The following is a 22,440-nucleotide window of genomic DNA, read 5'->3' as shown; positions in this document are numbered from 1 at the left end:
TTCCTAGCAATGACATCTAACTGAAACCTTAGAGGAAGCAGACCTGGGGACTAGGGCAGGAACTTCATTCCATCCAGACCTAGTAGTGTGCTCCAAGGCTGCATGTGAGAGGACAAGGCATGTTCTGGAACTAAAATCAACTCAGTCTGACTATAATGGGGAGTACAGAAAGAAATCAAGTGGGGTGGAGGGCTGGCAGGGAAAAATACCATGAGGGCCTTAATAAGACATGCAAAGGAATATAGATATTATTCTGACATAATGAAGAAATTGGAGTATTTATAGGGGACTGGCTTGTAGATTTGTGCCTTACACAGATCAGATTGGCTAAGACTAGGGCTATTTTTGAAATGGGATACTTTGAGAATCAATAGGGTACTATGAATAATATGCCACAACAAGAGGCAAATATGAGACTGTCCCACCTTCCTAAGGCTAGCCTAGGTTTGAATCCTGGTTCACTTATGCTAACTCTATAACTTCAGTCTGGCATCATAATTTATAGACTCAATTTTCTTGTCTAAATATAATATGGGATAACTGACTATTATACCAATTTCACAGAATTTTTCTGAAAGTAATTAATGGAAACATGAAAGCACTTGATAAATTATAAGGTGGTATGATATCAATATTCAGTTTAATTTTATATTATTCCATGATTTAGGGATCTTTCAGAAAATGGGATACTAAAAAACAAACAACACAGCAGTCGTAGCTTAAGACAGTAATGAGCTCTTAAAATGTGCCAGCCCCAATATTAAAAACTTCACATTTACGGTCTCACTTGTAAATTCACAAACTCATCTTTCCATCAACGATGAGTGGGTGATATTCTCCTCACTTAACAGTTGCAGAGATCAAGACCCAGAGGGTAATTTGTACAATGCAGTTTTAGAACTAGATTCTACATCAAGAACTTTGTCTCCCAAGCTCATGGTCTTAATAGTGGGTGCAGTTACATACATGCCATCTGTATCCTGCTCCTAGTTTGTTTTAAAAATACTTAAGTACACTCTTTTGCAAGAAAGAGTTGTAGTGTACTTTGTTTCTTTACCTAATCACCTAAACCAAGTAAATCTAAGACAATTTAGAACAGGAATGACAAGAAAAAATACACAATTGTAGCAAGTAATACCAACTCTCAGTCATTCTATCAGAAATCTGCTACAGAATTACTAAACCTTTTCCCAGTGACATGTATATGTTAAGAACTTCTTATTACTAAAATGTAGCGACTATTTTAAATTTTAAGTAATGATTATTTAGCAAGTCAGGAATGCTAAAGATGATATCATTTGGTGTAGATCAGAAGAACTACTTTCTCCTGTCCCTAGAATAAAATTAATGCTTTTATTTCCTTGTCAAGCTCCAATTGTAATATATTTAGGCTATGCCAATTATACTATATTTTGTACTCTTTCAAATATTTTTCCACTTTCTCTGTTTTATCTTTACTTCAAAAAGTAAAATAAATAAGGAAGGCCAATTTTAAATGAAAAGTGTATTAAGTCATATTTTAGCAGAAAATTTAAATCCTCAAATATCAGGGTATTTGTATACTTCCCTCTCACATGACAGCATGTTCTGGTGTATTTTGCTTTACCTTTTGTAAGGCAGCTGCCAGCCTGTAAACTCTGCTCCACCCCAGTGGCCTGCTCGTTTTTTCCTAAGAGTTTCATATAAGGTTCATATAAGGTTCAAATTTCATATAAGGTTCAAAACAATTGTTTTGAAATATTTAAAAATTTCATGAAAGGCAAAAAGAGAAAAGTGACTCAAATTTTTAAATACTTCAAAACAAATCTTATATATTCAATATCCATGGTTACCTTTTTTGTCCCCTTTTTTCCCTTTTGTTCTCTTTCATAGTGTGTCCTTGAACACAACTTTTATCTTCCATTCTTTGTTTTTTGCTCTTCACTCTTCTCCAAGTAGTCAGTCTTCAAAATGGTGCTGCTGGTCTCTTATAGAACCAGGTCTCTACTCTTTCCCCCAAACTGAGAACATGATGAACACTACAATTGCTAATCTTAAATAATTTCAGATGTGCTATTTCCCCTTTTAAAAAATGTCAGGTGTATTCCCCATTCCTGCCTCTTTCTTCAATTTCAATATTTTTAATTACCACTTCATCACACAGTCTGCTAGCTGCTTTTTGGATGCTTTCTTTTGAAACAAGGAGAAGCATCATATTTACTTTTCCCTTATAGAATACCCACTTGATGAGGGATTTTTATGTGCCAGGCACCTATTAAGCTGTTAAATGCATTAAGTCTAACTTCAAACTTCACACCCAACCTCAGGCTCAGTGTGTCTTTTCTATAATTCCTAAAGAGGCACCAAACTTTCCCCAAGCTGTTCCCTTCCTCCTGTCCCCTACCTTCAAAAGACTTATCTGGCCATGAGGCTTAGAATTAGTTCTTGATTGTTTTCTACTAGAGTACCTTGTTTCTTCCACAGCATTTACCCCAAATTTTCATCATATAGCTCCTTGTTTACTTGTGTGTTTTTCTGGCACTCTCTATAGAGTAAAGAAAGCTCTATGAAAACAAAGCCAGCATCTTTTTTCAGCACTGTGTTTAAGTGTCATGCAGTACCTGACACAAAGCAGGAACCAATAAATTTCTGTTGAATGAATGATCTCATTAAATCTTTACCAGGTAGGAAAGAGGTAGGTACTGTTAATGTCCTTTTTTTTTTACCGGTGACAGCTTGCCCAAGTCATCTGCTATGGTCTGGCAGTTTGGAGTCTCAAATGCACACAACTGTGTGTCTTCAAAGCTTACTTTTGACTTTTTACCAGGTCATGCTTGTACTCACTTTCAGAGCCCACACTTTTAATCCCTCTAGTTTTACTGCCTCTTCAGCGGAAACTTGGACTTAACATTCCCTTCTTTGATACCATGGCTGCGATTATTTCGGTGGGATTCCTTTAGATCACAGGTTCTCATTTCAGTTAATTTAACATCCAGTTGAATGCCAGGACTTGGGTTATATTTCCCTCACACCTTTCTTGTCATGTCAGCCCTTTTGCAGTGCTACTCATTAGCTTGATCTCTTTCCTGGGAGTTCAAAAAACTTGTCTTCATCACTCCAGCAGAGCGCCTCCTCTTCCTTTCACAGCCTGTGTCTAAATGCTCTGGGGCCTCTTCTGCTTTTCCTCTGGTTTCTAACATTCTAATGATATGTTCTTTACCATCACTTTGTTTCAGCTTTAGAGTACTTCTTTGGTTTTGTTCATGAAGTTGTTATACATAATTTGACTAACATCCCTAGCACTCTTTTTAAATTTGTGGAATCATATCCTTCTACAGAGATGTTCCCCACAAATGCCCTGGAAATCTGGTTTACTACATTGATAATTACTGTTATTAATAACATTATAAATATATCTCACTTGAGGTCATAAATACTATGTAAATTAGTATCATGTATTACCATTTCACCTATTACAGAATATTAATTTTTCTTTTACTAATTCTATTAATAAATCAAAAATGTTTAGGCTTTGGAAATCTATCTATACTTATCCATATAATTTGAAACCAGTTATAAAAAGAAGCTTGGCTTTTAGTTATGATTAAAATAACAGACTAATTTAACATATATAGTCAGATTCTGCATATAATAAAAATCTAATTCAGCAATCAGTGCCAAACTGAAAGGAGTACGTGAACACGTGTATACTATTAATTCAAATTCTAACTCCTATAGGTGTCAGTATATTTCTGATAAAGATATGTGCATTTCTATAGTTGGTCAGCCTGGACTATATGTGTATATATATTTTACATTTTTCCCTATGATAACCAGTATTAATGAGAACATGGATTTCATTTTAAAGAACTACATTTGGCAGGGGTGTACAGATAACCTTTATGATCTAAGTGAAATCTGGAAGCTGGAAATATTAAAGGCCTCCAGATTAGCATTCACCCTCTTTGAAATAAATGACAAAAATAGAAGAGAAATAATGATTTGATTTTCTAAAATCATCTTTACTTTCCTTCTCTTACAGAATCCAGACAAAGGCAAAAAGGTAAGGAAACTGACAAAGTAGCTAGTAAGTATTGCATGTACTAAAACAATTTCAAAGTAAGGTGAAATGAGCCTACAGGGAGAGTTACTGGGAACAGAATATTTAACCTGGAGGAAAAATGCAGAGTGATGGCTTAGTGATGAGATGATCAGTATCCATTCTCAGAAAGTGCTGATCTGTGGTTTGTCCACTTGACTAAAGGCAAAGCTATAAGAAATTGTCCTGAACACTGGAATAAAGAATTCACTGGAGATTCAAAATTAGAGGCTCCTATTAGAGTATGTTGAATGTACATTATTGGAGACTTTCATGCATAGAATGTAAACTATATGTTTTGGATCTACATCCAAAAAAGGTCTAGCCACTAGCTCTAAATATTACATGGGATGCTGAGCAATGAGAATGGATGCCTTTCCCTGGCCTCAATGGTATATAAGAGTTTAGAAGCCAGGGAAAAGGGTGGTGGTGTGGGGGGAAACAAGCAAAGGAGGAGAAAATAATGGACTGGTATGGAGGGTGATAAAGTATCAGGGATCCACAGCACTCAGAGGCAGAGTTGTCACAGATGGCTGATGTTTCAGATGTGTAACTACCTTAAGACAGAGCTATTAGGAAGACGCTAATGGGCCTAAACCTGTAAAGATGATATGAATATGTCAAGGTATCTTCAAACCGGGGCAATGCCCCAAAAAAGATTAAGGAAGGACTAACACATATGTTTATCAATAAAGCATGTTAACACAAGGTCCCTCAAAGAAAATAGTAATAATTATAGAAAAATGCTTTTTAAGAAAGTTTTCAATTTCACAGTTAGTTATCACTATTGAGAATTAAGTTGTAGTTAGCCCACACTATTCATAATTAAGTTATAGTATTAGTGAAATGTTTAGATTATGTTTACTTGACAATTATTTGAAGTTGGGAATATATTGACTTAATACTTTATGTCTTCTATTATGGTTAATTAGGTGGTTAATTAATATTTCACTGTCATCATTCTTTATAAGAAGCATGCCAAACATTTGAAAATTCCTCGTTAATGATAATACACATACTGACAGATTCTATATAGGTAACGGTGAACACATTTAGGTTAAAGAATTATTAGGTGAACTATAAAATGAGGCAATGCTTTACTGCCAGCACTATGAATCTATCAAGTGGTAATTGGAAGCACGTGTTAGCAGCAGTAAAAAGTCACTGTCCAGTTGTCCACCTTACATGGGAATCTACTCTGAGTGTCTTCTTTGATTTATTGTTCCAATTAGAACACAGTGTTCAAAGAAGGAACACAATTGACCTGATTTAAAAGCAAGGGAACATTTAAAGCCATTATTTTGTGACCTGGCTCCCTTTTAGATATCTGGAAACTTTCTATTTGTATAGTATCTATACTGATTAAGTAGTTGGTTTTAAACTGATTCTGTAAGTATCAACATTTTGTATTCATTAATTCAGTATCAGAGTGACTTCCTAAGATACAGGTATGACTTTCTTTCACTAACTTTAAAGGCACATTTCTCCATTATTACTTGTTATACTGAATGACTGGCACAAGTAAAGGTAATAGACTGAAAAAAAATTATGAAAAGTAGATATTTTTAATCTGTAAAGCAAGTACAAACACCATTGGTTAAATGTCAAACATAAATTATCTTAAATTATTGTGATATACCATGAAAAATAAAGATACTTCTGCATAAAGAACTGGAGACAAAATGAGGTTCTTTACTTTTCTAGACTGTGATAAAACTATTAAAATTACATAAACATCAATCCTATGCCCCATCTTACTGGAAAATTAAAAGAGAACTTTAATTTCTGGGAGGGAAATGCTAATATTTTACTTATTTGCTTCAAACAAACCTCAACTATTCATGCTGACAAATGTTGGAACTGTAATACTAAAAATGTCATCTGAATTACTGTTCATTGCAAAGTTCACAGAATTAATGTTAAGATAGATTAAAATCACTTTGAACTAATACACATGTATTATGCTTCCTTCTGAAGCATAATAAAGAAATATCATTTGTGTTACAATTTTGGATAAGCATACAGGCATTTAAGGCTTAGGAAAGATGTAGATGTTCATAGGCAGCTCATAAATGTGAGGAACATTAGCTCCATTTCAAATGAGCTGTCAACTTTTTTCCAACATTTTGGCACTTAGAAAGTCAGGCATTTGGATAAGAAATGGGGTTTGACTCTGAACATTAAGGTAATAGTTTAGGAACTTAGAGTGCTTATTCATGTTCTCCTGTAAGTTCATTAAACACTAAAGAACTGGTATAGGCCTTTTACTTGAAAGTGGTCAGTAGAAATGCAGAAGAAAACATATATACAGTGGGGTTTCCTTCATTCTGTTAGACATGATTCTTCTTGTTTTAAATTCTATGCTTAAATATCATTTTGAAAACACCTATTTTTAAAGAGTGGTCCTTCCATACCTTTGGCGAAACGATTACTGAGCTATCCAAGACCTACCTAGAAATTGGTGTCTCTGAGTTCTCATACTTCAATATTGGCGTGTGATTTCTGCCAACTGTTTTCTTGCATTTCTTCTAGTAGATGGTTATAAATAGATCTGCAGACTTATGAAGAGGCAATTCTCTGTAATTATGCATTTTTAATGGATTTATGATAATGCCATCAAAGTGGAGGGTCCATATGGTAGGAATGTAGTAAAGGTAACAGGATAGTGTCATGTAAACATTAAATACAGTGACTTTCACCTTCATAAATCCTCAATGCTCATGATTAAATGCTGCTGGTTGTAAATTATGCAACCAAATGCTAGAAACAAGCACAATTTAAATAAGACTTGTTGTATATAGGTTTCTTCCCAGAAAGCTGTTATATATTTATTTGGAGATAATATTTGAGTCCCTATTTTCCTCAAGAAGTATTTTCTTACTTTAACTCCTATAATAAGCTCTAGTCCTGATTAAAAAGTAACAATGTAAAGCTTTAATCCTAGGCAATAATTTGTCATTTATATGTGTTGAAGTACCTTTTTGATTTGTGGACTCATTTTAAAGCTTTCTTACTATATATATTAAGCTATATATATATTTAATTATATATGTGTATATATATATATATATATATATATATATACACACATATATATATATATAACTTTAGTTCTCAAAGACTTTGCCCTTTTCTAGAGTCATATATCAGAAGTTTCGGCAGCAGCCCAATTTCACACTGGTATTCAAAATACAGTATTACACATGGGAACAATTAAACATTTGGCCCTCAGCTATAAACAATTACTATATTTGATGACATTCATGGATTTTTCTTAAATGGTCTTATATTTCTAATGCCCTCTGTTCAAATAAGTGAGGTTGATGGATGTGTGTGTTGTGTTCCTATGAGCAATCATATTCCCAAATGTAATATCACAAGAGATACTTCACCTAGAGAATGCACTCACAGTGCCTGAGACCTTGTAGACTTCTGCAGTAATAACTTTAAGATATTTCATTTCTTTGGCACTGTCACTGTACTAGTGTTCCAGTTTCATTCTGAGGAACTATTGGTGTACATAGCAAGAAACAATCAAGGTTTTGGATAATTTGCTTTTTTAGAGTGTTTGGGGTGTCTAATCTAATATATTGGTATCAGTGTTGTTGGTAGAAGAGCGATAGAAGAAACAAGTGATGTAACCAAATAGACTTAAGCTTTGAATCCTAGCCCAGCCTATTTTTGGCTGAATGACCTTATGTAATTTACTTTTTTCAGGCTTAGTTTTCCTATCTGAGAAATGTGAATAGCTATATCTAAATCATAGTAATATTACATATATATATATGTATAAAGAAATAGGCACATGCTAAATACTCAGTACATCCTGGTTTCTCTATTTTCTCCTATACCCCTTTCCCAGAAAGACTTACAAGCACTATGGCTCTCCATTTGTAGAATATCTATCCTTGGCTGTCTCAAGTTTAGGAATACACTTTCCTTTCATTAGGTCGCCCTTTTCTACAAGTGACAACCACAGGAGAAGCCCACAGCTGTTTTACTCACATCCAAAAATAAGCCCACCAGTCCCAGTTGCAAGGGTACCTAACAGCTGTATCCAGCCTTTCTAGGAGGCCAGAACTGGAGCCGAGTGGTAATGTTTCAAGGGCAAAGCTCTAGATGTAAAGAATGATAAAACAAACCTAAATGAGCCTGAGCATATCTAGTGACAGATACACCACAGCTATTCTAAATTATTCAAGCTTTCTCAGACTTCTAGCAGGAGAAATATAATTTATCTCTGTTACCTTTATTCTATTCTCATATAATGGCAAAGAAACAAACCAAAAATACAACCCCCCTTAAAAGAAAGAAATTATCGTCACCCAAATTGAGAAGAGTTTCTTTAGCACATGTAATATTTTTAGAACTATCCAATTTCTGGGAACCAGCTTTGGAGGTAGAAGTTAAAAATGATTTTGCAATGCCTGTGGGTGACTTCCTTACTTCCCTTTTGTTAGCATTTTGCTGGCAAAAAGCTGGTAAAACAGTTGTTTAATTGCCCAGGACATCACAAACATATAACCTCTTAGGTAAGATGTTACGATATTTTAGAAGCAATAATATGAGGAAAAAAAGTAACAAAGAAAATTAAGCTTCAAATAAGCAAACCTCAAAAGAACAGCTTTGAGTGTTAAGAATAATTAATTACTTATTTAGGAAAATGTGACTGAAATGTGGTTTTTGGACAAGGAACTGACAGTCTTCAGAAGTTAGATACCCTAATATTGAACAGCTACCATTTGGTGGACTGGCTGTCTCGTTACCCTGTAGACATGACAAAAGTTTATTCACATGTAATTATACAACATTAGACAATATCTTAATCATACCATGTAGTTTTGCTGAATCAGTGCAGCTGGAAATTGTAGCAGCATTCTGATTACCTGGCCACATGTGAAATTAAGGCTTTTTCAACCTGTACATTTCACTTGCTGTGTCTTGATACAGATGTTCTTGGAAAGCCTAAATTATTTATGGTTTGACATTAGTTAACAGAGCAAGCCCCAGCCCTTTCATTTTCAACCACTGATTAAGATTGTATTACTGTATGTAACATTGTCATTTTAACAAAGACTATTAGTATACCTTGTCACGTGGAAGAGATATTAGTATATTTTGGACAGTTAAGATAGGAACTATCTACCCTCATTATTGTGCAATAAGAAATATACACCTTTCTCTTTGCAGATAATTCTGATTTTAAAAATGTAATTCAATGTGTATGCTGGAAATCAAGTAATTAAACAGTTAATCTCACAAAGATCATTATTTTAGAAAATAGTACAAGTTGCCTAAGTAAATGAGTAGATTGGTCCTGCATCACATCAGAAACCCACTCAAATACAACAAAGTCAAGTTAGTGTCAAAAAAATAGAAAAGAATAAGGTTTCCTCAAGGTTAACATTGAAATTTTATTATGTTTCTTTGAGTTATCCTCAGGTACTAAAAATACAGAGAACTTCAGTCCCTGGGAATTTTTTTTAACTCCCAGCTCTTCAGTAAGTGTTTGAACCACTTCTTCCCAAATGTCCTACTGATGACACCACAACTCTTTTGTTGTAGAAGTAAAAAAAAGTATTGATTTTTAAATCAAGAACCATAACATCTTTACATAATATGTAATGAATTCAGGTAAAAAATGACTTTCGACCAAAAATATATTTATAGTCATCATAACTGGCATTATTTCAGTCACTTTCTATGAATCAGAGTGGAAAAAAATATAAGTAATGGATTATTTAACATCTCTAGTATGAAACATATAATGGAATACTTTAAAATAACTTCTACAAATATTTTTATTGCTTGAATACATATTGGTGTTTTTAGTAAATGGGAGCAGCAGGTGAGGAGAAACAGAAATTAATGTTGAATGTATGTGAGTCCCCAAATAAGAAAGCTAAGTCTTAGTTCTTGTAAATCTTTATTTAAAATGGAAATGGTAAATTCTGGAGACCTATATTTCCTGAGTATGAGACACTTTCTGGGCCAAGGAATCTTGAAATGTATGACCCATATATTTAAGTTAGCTGGCAAATATGTGCTTGTAATTCCCAAGCAATTGACATGAAAAGGTCCCTTTAAAAGGTGACTTGGAAGTACCATTGAGATCATGCTAAATGGTCATTAAAGATCTTTAAATGTCCTCGTCTACTGTCTTCAGTGTGCCATTGCATAGCCTCGGGATCCTTTCAAACAGCAATCAATAGAGGATGAATAAGTCTCACCACTTGAAAGTAACTAGGAAAGGAAGCCAACAGAGTAATCCGGCTTTGCTGGCTTGACTCAAGAAGAGACACAATATCCACCCCTCCTCTTCTAGTTCTCCCTCCCCCTACCAGTCCACACCCCTACAGAAGGAAAGAAGAGAAAGAGCTGAAGAAGGAAAGAAAGAGAGAAAGGAAAAAGGAAAGGGTTCCAGGGCACAATTTGTACTGAGAAGAAAACCTCATCCTACCCGACAAACTACAGCATGGAAACAGACTCATGACTTTTACTTTGAAAATAAAAGAATGACAATGAAATTTATGTGAGGTCTGCGTGAATCCAGTCCCAGATGTTTACAATGCTGTAGTAGTACTGCTCTGCAACATGAGAGGTTTCCGAAGAAACGAGTACACCAGGACACCACAGAGCAGCGCATATGCTGTTGACAATGCAGACATGAGCATCATGTTACCAAGAGAGAAGGCAGGCAGAAGACAAATAGCAGCGGTGGTGCCTGAGAAGCTAACTTCATGGACTGCAATCACTCAAACCAACATGAAGGACGGAAAAAAAAAAATCAAAACCAGAAAAATGCTTTCACTCCTATCTAGAGGGGTGGTAGAGTAATAAGGGTGGGGGGTGGGGATGAGTGGAATTGACTTTCTTTTCTTGAATAAAGTTCACATAAAGCCCCTATAATTGACAGCAGATAATCATTTTCAGCTTGAGGAAACTGCCCCAAAACTCTTAATAAGATTGCCGGGGAAAAGAAACAATGTGTTTACTTGAGCCACTTCCAGAAGGGAGGGAAAGGAGACCTCGGGATGAGGCGGGGAAGGACGATGGAGACAGAGAGGGAGGCATCACGGCACTGCAGCAGCTCGTAGGAGCCCTGCGTGGTCCGGCGAGTGACAAGCCAGAGGGGCGGCCCATAGGGTGGCAAGGAGCGGGGGGGTGTGGAGGGAGCCGCGCAGAGGGGAGGGGGTGCAGCAGCAAAATGTATACACGGGGAGGGGGGTGGCTTAGTGTGAAAGTATTCCACTTAATCATTTTACAGGGGTTGGGGACGTAAATATTTAGCCGGCCACATCTGGAACAGATTTCCCCCCGTGTGGGGTGGGGGTGGATAATTGGAAGGAGGGGAGCGTGCATTTGCTACTTACTGTACGGGCAGTTCTCCTTCTTGGTACCGCTGACCTTCCCGTTCTTCTCAATCTTGAGAAAGTACTTGGTGAAAGAGAACAGCTTTCTCCAGCGGACGTCTCCTTGGAGGTGGTTGTAGCTCCGCACATGCCTCCCCGCGCTGGAGGGAGAAGAGAAGGAGGACGAGGAGGAGTTGGTGGCCTCCGATGACACCGTGTCCTGACCAAGGGCTTGGCAGGTGACAGGGACCGAAGACACCAAGAACAGCAAGAGGAAGCAGCAGCAGCCGGGCAGGTGGGGAAAGGCTGAGGCACCATGTGTCAGTATCCATTTCCACATTGTACTGAAACTCTCGGCGCTGGAAATTGTCTCATCAGAAGGACCATACTGGAAGGGTAAGACCTGGTGCGAGGCAAGGAGACAGCTGGAGGTGGCGGCCGCTGCTTAGCTCCCTGCAGGCGCGGATCTGGCCAGAAGTGAATGCACCAACATCCATCACTCCTCGGAAGGGCCGGCTGCCTCTCCTCGCCCCGTTCTCGGATCCGCGGCCGCGCTCCTCTCGAGTCTGCGGGAGACCGGTGGACGTGGGTGGCCGCGGACGCAGGAGCTGGCGGCGGCGGCGGTGGTATTGGTCACCAGCGATCTTCACTTCCCCAGGAGTTAGTTTGTTCTCTTCTTCACTCCTTTCTTCACCATGTTATGCACAGAAAAGGTCCGAAAAACAGATGACAGCACGGTGAACAAAACCTAAGGGGCTGGGGTGGGAGGCTGGCAGGGCTCTCCGCGTCGCTCTGCGGTTGGCACCCTCTAGTCCCGCTCCGCAGAGCCCCAGCCGGCCACCCAGTTCTGAAAGTGCGTCCCTTTGGAGTTGTCCGAACTGGAGGCAGCTGCCCGCTCGCCGTTGTTTTCTTCCCTCTCTTGCTTTCTCTTTTTGGTGGTGCCTGTTGATTTGAAGCCTCCAGAAAGTCACTTCTTGTTTGGGGGTGGGGGGGGGGATGGAGGTTGGTGTTTTGTTTGGCCCTGTTTCCCTTCCCCTCTCCCTTTGGAAAGCCCGCTTGTAAACAGGTTGAAGCCTGGAGTCTAAATGTCAGTGATTCTGAGCCAGAGGTGGGCTCTGCCTCTGCTGGTCAAACCTCATTTGCAGGGGTGGAGAGGCGGGGGGAGGGGGTCAAACTGCGGTGGGACATCTGAAACCCTCGGCTGCTGGGAACGCCAGCGAGTGGGAGGGGGGAGGGGGCCGAGAGGGGGGAGAGCCGGCGAGCGGGGAGAAGGAGACGCTCGGGGGCTGCCGTCCGTCCCGCTGCTGTGCAGCCGCAGCCGCCTCGGGGGCCTCCAGCTCCGCCTAATTGCTGCTGGAGCGCCCTGGTGCTCGCTGCGCTGGCCACCGGCGCGAGCTGGATCCTCGTGCATTCCGAATTTTGCTTTTTCCAGCATGAACCAATCCCCTCTGGGGAGCCCCTTTCTCACTTGTTTTCCTGTGTCGGAGTTTTTTTTTTTTTTTCTCTCTCTCTCTCTTGGCAGTGAAGCATTTGAGAGCCACCTGGAGTTTGGAGCTCTGTGCTTGGCTTTTCCCTCCTCTCGCTCCCCGAAGGAGGGGAGGGCTGAGGGAGAAAGCAGAAGATGCTGAGGGTAAACCTCCCAAAGCAGCAGATTATAAACTGGTCGGAGCGAGCACCGAAAAGGGAGACATAATTAGCTTCCTTTCCTCCTCATCTGCCAGCTTCCAAGGAGGTCTCTGCTTTAATGAATCATTGATTTCTCGCTTCCGTTGCTGAAGTAGAAAGTTCACACTTTGGCCCTCTCTGCCTTTCAAGCTCAGGGAGATTTATCGTCACCCTTAAAAGTTGCCCCTCTCTTGGTGCAAATGAAATCAGGGACCGAAATGATGAAATGACTGATTTTTAATTGCTAACATGGGTCTCTCACTGAATCATACGTGTGCTCTAAAGCGAACGCACTTCACTGAGTTTGCAAAGATTTAACCGTGAAGTTTGGCTGAATATTCTGCTGTTCTGTTTTCTATGCAGTTTCTTTTGCACCTCGCCCTAAAAGGACGTTTTCTTTTTTCTATCTTCAGATTTAATGTTTTAAGGGCTCTATTTTATAATGCAACTGCACCTCCAGTCTTCCTGGCTCACACTCAACCCTTTGCAACTCCTAATTGCTCACCCTGCTCATAACCCAGGTGTAGACAGAATCAGGTCCCTGCCAAGAATTGAGGCACAAAGAAGAAAATATCACGATAATCCATTCTAATTTGAGTAACAGACAGTTCTTAGAGGATCTCTTCTTTAAGAATAACTCTAAACTGGGGAAAGTTTGGCTGGAAGGAGTACCTACAGGTGTATTGTAGAAAGTGTTTATGTTTTGTAGGACAGTTGGACATTTGTGCTATATTGAAGCATATGAAATTACCAGTCTGATAGTTCACAGTCTTCAAAAGTGACCATTTCTTTTGGTTCAACCTAATATATTCAGGCTGCTATTCTGAGAGGGAGAATCAGTTCAAGGTGAACTTGGGAGTTTGACCTCTGTCACTGTAATTTGGAGGGAGCTAATCAGAAGAACATATACAAGTCAGAATCCCTATAATGTGCATTAGCCTCAAACTTCGTTTGAACAGAAGAAAATAGAAAGGAATTGAAAATCTAGCTTTAGAGATGGGCATTAGGAATGATTGCCCAATTATATTGTTTAGTGACCTGAAAAGTGACTTCATGTGCATGCTCTTATATTTTCCTGTTTATTCAGAGCCTTGGAAATAGAACTTTTTAATACTAGAATCAGTATTTTAATTGCATTATTTGTAACCCATGGCAATGCTGACAGAAGATTTTGACAATGTGGTGAACACCATAGTAGATATTCAAATTTAATATAATTAGCTCTAATTTTTGCAGCTATTAATTGGAACGCTAAGCAACTCAAAAGCATACATCAAACAATTCTTTTCTTTCATTAAAACATGGATATTTAAAAATGAACTCCCAGTGCTAATTTTAATTTTCTAATTCAGTTTCATACCTGAGCTGACAAATGCCTGAGAGCATAGCGTTTCTAAGGGATTTGAGTTTCAGTTCAGTTGTTTAGCAGAATCCAACTGCTTGAATTGACAGCTAATTAAAACTACATGTTCTTTTTTTTTTTAAAAAAATTGTGTTTGATGAAACCATACAATAAAGATTCTACTTTAAAAAGTTACTAAACACAGGAAGTTATTATTTTGAGGTTTCTACACACTGAGCATCAACAATATTGATGCCAGCTTGAGATCCTTTTAATTGTTTTTAAAACTCCCCGTAGACACCCCTACCCCACCCTGAAGGTAGTATCTGTCTGTCCCTGTTTCTCTCTTTCCTCTCCCTTGCTCCCTCTCCCTCTTAGACACTCAAATCTACCACTTTTATGCTCCAGTAGAGGAAGCTGCTCGGATCTTTGTTTGAAGTTTTATGCTTTTATTCTGTCTGGAAAGGGGAAAATCACATCTTTAAAACTTCCATATTAAAATCTGCTTGCAGCAGGTGCAGTGTTTAAAAGTTCTGGAGCCCTTTTGCAGCCCTTCTGTATAGCGTGATGACAGGAAGGGCATTTACAAAACAGCCCAAAGGAAAAGCTGACATAGCTTTTTAGATTATATCTCATTCTTCTTTTTCTTTTCTGTGCAGCCTTTCTTTTATAGCACAGTTGAATTCCTAAATACTCCACTGCTTTGCATTGTTAGGTCACCTCTTAGGTTAGCCCGAGAAAGCCTGAGAAAAGTTCCACAGGAAAGATGCACTATTTAACGGAATTCAATCTCTCCCAATAGATTTGAATCACTAACATAAATGTATGAATGTAGATTATATCTCTGTAATGAGGCCTGAATCATTCTCAGTTACTTCAAAGGACTGAAATTCTACCTTCCTTTTTTTAGCAGCAATAATCAGGTCTTAATGGGTTCCTTTATTAATTGTTTCTCTGCAGCGTTTGAAAAGGACAGTGCAAGCTTCAGATTAGAGTGGTACCTACTAATTCTAAACGGCTATTTGTCTCTTTTTTCCTTGTCTCTGGAAAGCATGCTTTATTTCTATGCCCTAAATGTATCCAGTAATATTAGGCTAAATCTTTATTGGGAGAAATAGATGTGGCCTTTTGTTAAATGTGATATCTTGAAAAATTGTTGAGGTTTTTAACAGCAAGACCATGGCAGCAGCCCCTGAAGAATCCTAAAATGTGGCTATTTAACCTCAGAAAAGCAGTTTGCTAATGTACTTCCAGATCCTTCAGTAGCTATTCTGTTTGAGCAGTTTCTATTTTAAGTATCTATTTCCTGGATTCTTTATGTTGCTTGGCACTATCTGTGGTTTAGTTACAGTTGTGTGTTCTAGTATGTGTGATGTTATTGGCAGTGTCAGTAAGCTGCTCCAAATAGTACTAAGTCAGGTCAAAAGTCAGCCAGGCTTTCTACAAAGTAGACATGTGCAGGCCTCATTTTTAAAGTGTGCAGTGCAGCCCTCAGGAGTATGTGTTCCAGCCCATTTCCCTTTTGGATACGGAAGATAACAGTTTTAAGGTGTTGTTGGGGCTTATGGTCTTCCCGAGATGCAGCCAGAGGTGATGCTTAGTCAGAGACGTTTGGGGCAGATAGAAGAATAATATCTTATTTTTTTGTCATTGAACTAGGAGTTTCACGTGAAAAGCAAAGAGGTTTTACCCTACAGAGTAAAGTGCAATACTTCACAGCCAGAGGGAATCTTAGCAATAACTGAATCCAGCTCATTCATTTATACAGGAGAGAACTGACGCCCACATCACTCAGTGGGAGGGCTGAGTTTAGAACTCAGGTACTAGACTATAGGTTGTCGTCCTAATTTTTTGGTAATACCTGCTCTGTCCATTTTCCCTTTTCTTCTTCCCTTCTACTCTTCTCCTTATCACTGACGACTAATTGTTCTATGAATCTGAGGTGCCAGGAGGTGATAAGAAGGCTTAGAAGGATTTACTTATGGAAAACCAATATAACTTTGATGCAATAGATTAGCTAGAGAAAAGTAATAAAATAGCTTAGAGTTGAATTATTAAGTACAGTTGATCAGCCAAATAAATATTGGCATATATTTGGCAATTTTATCACAGTGTGTGAAATGAACAAGATTAGAGATCAATGCATACCATGTATTTTCAGAGTATTCAAGGTTTTTTCTATATAATTGGAATGTGAAGTTCTCCAGGAAATTTATGGCATCTCCTAGAAAAGTAGATTTATAATTTGATTCTGCTTTCTCTATTCTAATATTAAATTTCCATAAAGCAGTGTGGTATTTTGAAGTATAGGTACTGGCTTGAGCAATCTATTCTTCAAAGTTTGAAACTAAAGAATATTTTCTATTCCCTAGCCATCAAACAGATTTAATGATCTATTACTGAGAAGGGAAAATTACCACGATGGTGAAACGATCTTTTGAAGGAAAAAAAATTCTATGTGCAATTGTTTAAGTCACTCATAATGCAATAAATCACCAAAAATTCTTGGAAACTGAACTCTGCATCTTGGCATCAAACACAACCAAACACAACAAACGTTTTTCCACAAAGCTGCTGTTTGTCTCCTCCCAGCTGATGGTAAACAGAACCTTCCCTTGAAAAAGCTGTGAAGTCTCTGTAGAGTTCTGTTTGTTTTCTGTTTCCAGCTGTCCTTTTGTAGAGCTGTGCTGCCTTCTACCTCCAGCTCTCTAGGTTTCCTGCTCCTGTATCCTTGATCAAAATGGTAAACATTCTGGTATCAGTCACTTATTTTTGTGAATTAATTGGCAGGTCATAATGTTTCTGTTAAAGTTGCAATGCTTTACAACAACAGACATACAAAGTGCGTTTATTTCTTTATCGTTCACTTAGTTGGCTTTTTATCTGTCTAATTTTACTGATACCTGTTTATGTGCCAACTGGGCATTGTACATGGTGCAAGATTGTAGCAAGAACTAAGACAGAGCAACTTACCTTGTAAACAGCATGAATAATTTTAGGTACTTTATTATTAATGGTGGACAATATAGGGATCTCTTAGAACTCAGAAAACAAATGGATAGATTTGGTAGGAGAAAAAAGAGCCCCTGAAATTTCTTTCTGGTTGTCCTACTACCTTCAAAAAGAGCTGAAGGAAACTGTGACTTCTGTCTGGCATCATGAAGGATCAAGATTCCATCTTCTCCTATTTTATGACCTCGGCACAATCCCTCACAGGTTCTCCTTCAGTCTGGGGATTTGGCTCTGTCCTTTCTGCTACCTCAACCTGACTTGCTCTCCTTTCAGCTCTCAGACTGCTGGATGCATATTTTAAGCTTTCTAGCTTATTACTTTAATTATGTCCTGATAAGCATTCTGTATTCCATCTGCTATTCTGTGTGCCCCCTATTAAAACATACATATTATCAAATACAATTTTCCCTAATGCCGATTTTCCCTTTGGAAAAATGTTGCCTCTGTTAAATAGACTTTAACAAAGATTTACTTTTTATTAGTTACTATTAACAAACATATTATTGCATTGGATAAATGTAATATTTGCAATGCTGGTTTTTCTTGGGTTGGCCCCAGGTCCATTTGCTGCCCTTCTCTGCTCAGCTCTGGGTTGACAGCTATACATCACTAGTGTCTCTTAGACAGAAGAGTTGGACTAGAGTCTGTTTGGGTGAATAGGATCTTCAGAATTGGAGCACAGAGGAGAGAGAACTCTGAGTATATCTCTCCTCCTCATCCTCCTCTTTGTTTTACTGTCTCTTTTCTGGCAGTGGTCGATATCCCTCCTCCAGGGCTCGAGCTATCACTGGAGTCCCTGCAATAGTACTTCCTAAACTTACCTCTTTAGCCGAAGGAATAATAACAAATCTTTCTGTCGCCTGTCTGCGGTCACTATCCAGTGCTTGTTCCTCTCACTGGTAACTTTGTTCAGGTCTGTTCATCTGAATCAATCAGGGTAATTCCGTTTCTTATGTTCACTACAGTATACATCTTCTGTAGTAAGTAATCAGTACATAATAATATGGGTTTTATCTCATAAGATGGTATACCAATGATACCCTAATAAAATTTAAAAAATTGTAATAACATGGGTTTTATATATGTGCAAGATAACAGGGGAGTGTAATTTAATTCAAAGTGCACAGTGAAGCATCTAGTGCTTGCTTGATATGCTATATTCTTTGAGCTGTACAAAGAATAATGACACTTGGTACTTGCTCTCAAGAAATACATAATCCAGTATTACATTTTGATTGATTATGCAGAAGTATTTTTCATTTAGTCAATGACTCTGAGGTTCAAAATCAAAGGGTAAAACATTTTGACTGCTAAGTGTTCAATAAAATACTTTTACATAGATAAGTTTATAAAACCAAATTCAGGAAAATACAAATTATTTTCATAAACAACATACATTTGTGAAATGCTGTAGTGAATGTCCTATGTTAACATTAGCTTTCTTCTTTTCAGTTTACTGTGAAAAATTTAGATGTCTCCTAACATAAATCTACTGAGCTTTAAAATAATTAGTTGTTTTCTGGTGAGGAAATTTGTTATACTGACCTTTGCTTGTAGTTTAGTGTAGAAAGGAATGAGGGAAATTGATAGTTATTTTCTAGCCTACTTTGTTTTAATCCAAAGACAATTCCTTAAAAACTGAGAAGCAACCAGCCTGGAGTTGTACAGTTAGGCATGCAAACTGGGTAAAGTACCAAAACTCTCAAGACAAAAAAATATATATATTTATATAGAATATAAATATATATATACAGATAATTTTGTGGGTTGACTACTATCTGCACAATTCCACAGATTTCACAATTAACTTTTTGCAGAAATCAGTATAGACTAGAATTTATGGAGCTCAGATCAAGGCTTTCTTTTTTATCCTTTCATCTTATCTTCCTGAACAATGATAAAATTTTGAACCTTTAAGGCTAGAAAATACTTTTACTTCCTTAGTCCCACTGCCATTACTTTACAGGTGAAAACAAAACAAAATAGAAGAAGAAGAAGAAGAAAGAGGCCTGGGAAGGTAAAGCAAGCTGTTTGGGATGACAGGGCTAGTGGTCATGGGCTTCTTATAAATGCACTCAATGAGCAAATCCTAAGAATTTCAGCCTTCACATATTTAAAGAATGTTACATACTTGCAAGAACAACAGTGGCCCCTGCTGAGGCTATGGGACAGGGAAGGAGCAAGGAAAGATTTCAGAAATTCTGGGGCATTTATTATTTATTTTACAAAATTATCAGGGTTCATTCCAATGTATGCCTTTAGAAGAAGATGTCCTTGTCGTTGAGGATATACTAGGCTATCTCTAAATTAGGTGAGCATCTTGATCAATCTCTTGAACCTTACCTAAGGAATAAGGTGACTGATCTCAGGATAACAGTTCAAAAATACATTATTTTTAAATTAATTTCTGCTCAGTAATCAAAAATGGCTCCTTGTCCATCCCATTATCGATTTCATATTCCTATTTCAGTTATCAGTAGAGGTTTTGATATTTTGGTTTGATATACTTAAGTTTTCTAAGCAGAGAGAGAAAAAAGACTCAGAAACATTTCTTTGGCTAACTGCTGAGGAATACTCTTTTGCCTTTGTTCATTTGTGCTAGATATTTCCTACTTTATAGCACTAGATAGCAGTATTTTCTGGATTCATTTATTTAGCTGATACTATTTTTACTGTTTTACCTATCTTTGCTATAGTAAAAAATAGGAAATAATATGTGAGAAATGTTTTCATCTCATATTTTCTGCACTGAGAAACTTACCTGTGGTAAATCACCATACTCATTCTCTTATTGTCATTACACACACACACACACACACACACACACACACACACAGGCCTTCACACTCCTCTTATTAGACATCTAGATTTGTTTTGAATTATTAAAAATAAAAGTCTATCAGATCATTTGGAATTGATTGAAAAACAATTTGTTAAAACTCCAAAGCATGCATTAAGAGGATGTCTAGGAGTTAAAGTGGCCCGTTTTCATTCTTTTTTTTCTCTGGTTTTGAGAAATAATTGACATGTATTACTGTGTAAGTTTCAGGTGTCCAGCATGATGGTTTGATTTACATATAATGTGAAATGATTGCCACCGTAGGTTCAGGTAACAGCATCATCTTCTATAGCTACAATAAAAAGAAAAAGTCTCCTTGTGAGAGGACTCTCAAGACCTACTCTCCTAACTTTTCCCTTGTATTTATTATACAGCAATGTTAACCATAATCAGCAGGTTGTAATACACCCCTAGTACTTATTTATAACTGTAAGTTTGTACCTTTTGAGCACCTTCCTCCAAATACAGAAACAACTTTTGCAGTGGCTCAATATTTACTTATAAGAGATTAATGTTACTTATATGAATTAGTACTCGATTCTGTCTGTTTTCGAGATCAACTTCTAGATTGACAGAAATAACCCAAGTAAAAGAATTGCTTAGTAGAACAGGGAAAGGAGCCCATTGTAACTGGAAGGTGGCTATGAATGTTTGATTTATCAGAAAAATTCCTCTTACAAGAATAGGTTTGTAAGTTCTTTGTCATTAACAAACAAAACAGAGGAGGAAGTAATATCTTGAGATATGTATGTTGAAGTCTAGGAAAGTGAAGTAGCTTGCCCAAAGGGCAGAGCCAGGACTCGCCTTTTGGCATAATCCTATGAATATTAAAGCCCTCCAGACCCAGATGGAGCACTTGAACCTCAGAAATGCCTGTTGGCAAAGTTTGGAGGTATCTGCACTGGAAGGATCTAAGGGACAAGGACAATGGTACTTCGCACTGATGTCTTCTTGTGTTTTTCTTTCAGGAGTTCGATTTTTATGAATTCTTCCAGAAGGTTTTAGGCTCTGAATGTGTACGTAAACATATCATCTCTGCTTCTTTATTCCTTTTTAATGAAGATATTTGTTCTAAATAACTGACTCTTCTGCTTGATTGTTGATAATATAACAGAAACAGAATTTAGAGAGCCTTTTCCCCTAATTTGGGGGCTGTATGCTCTGTGTCAAGTTTCTCTTCTCCTTTTTTCTGGGGCAGAGACTTGACCCCTAAGCTAGTTTTGTGCCAAGACAGAAAAATAATTTGGTTATTTTGCTTAGAAAATTAAGGTGGGATGGCTGCACATAGGTTCTACATAATTAGTGGAGAAAAAATTTCAAGCTACTTGAGGGCATTCCCTTGAGTATTTGGAGCTTCCTTTGTTGAGGATTCTTAGTGCAAGATCCCAGTCTGGCCACTAAAGTCATGAGTTATGATGCCAAATCATCTTTTTCAGACAAGGGGGGAGGGGGCTGTGAGGAAAAAAACAATCCCTATTCATCCACTGCTGAAGAGTTAGAGTTACAACAACAAATTCTGCTGCCATTTTCAACTCTCTATCTTGAGTTTGTCAGTTGAATTTTTGTTAATGCTTTTTTAAAATTAAGTAAAAATTTAAGTTAGAACAAATATAGTAACCTAAGGACAGGATATCCAATATTGAAGTCCAAAATAAAATTGTCCAGGAGGTTAAAAAAAAATTATAACTACGCAAAGCCAGGAGGAAAATGTGACTAGTTTATCTTTTCATAAATAAGCAAGGGAAATGAAATACAGACAGCAATAGAAACCTCTGATTTTTAAAAAATAAAGCAACTTCCAGATTTAGCAATACAAAGTATAATTAGTTTGGGTACTTAGAAACGTTTTATTGACAAACACTACCCTTTTAGGCCTACTGAAAATATGCAAGGCTGTATCCACATGACAACAGATGAGTGTTTTGGGAATAAATTAATTGTATAAAGTTTCGGGAGCCAGTTTCATTTACATAATTTTTTGTCTTAAAAATATTTGCTTCTGTCATTTGGAGGGAATCCTTTTTTTCCTGTTTGAATTATCTTTATTACCAAGTGAATTGTCCAAAGTCACCCCACTGAATGACTATTAGGGAAAACTGGAAATTTGTAGCTGACATTATGTTGGTGGAGGAAAAAGAGAAAGCTCTCATTC

The 22,440-nt window shown here is 37.6% G+C and overlaps 1 protein-coding gene across 1 annotated transcript in view; it reads right to left on the bottom strand.

The window, feature by feature from the left end:
• FGF10 (fibroblast growth factor 10) overlaps nucleotides 1-14,743 on the bottom strand; it is an 81,110-nt gene extending 66,367 nt beyond the window's left edge. The window contains exon 1 of the mRNA XM_036910935.2: nucleotides 11,452-14,743. Coding sequence (XP_036766830.1) covers nucleotides 11,452-11,770 — 319 coding nt within the window. The 5' untranslated portion in view covers nucleotides 11,771-14,743. The remainder of the gene's footprint in view (nucleotides 1-11,451) is intronic.
• Nucleotides 14,744-22,440: the final 7,697 nt, after the last annotated feature.

Source organism: Manis pentadactyla, chromosome 2, assembly GCF_030020395.1.
Source record: "Manis pentadactyla isolate mManPen7 chromosome 2, mManPen7.hap1, whole genome shotgun sequence".
In the NCBI taxonomy this organism is placed as follows: Eukaryota; Metazoa; Chordata; class Mammalia; order Pholidota; family Manidae; genus Manis; species Manis pentadactyla.
Note: the sequence above shows the minus strand (reverse complement) of the source record. Positions and strands in the feature narration are given on the sequence as shown.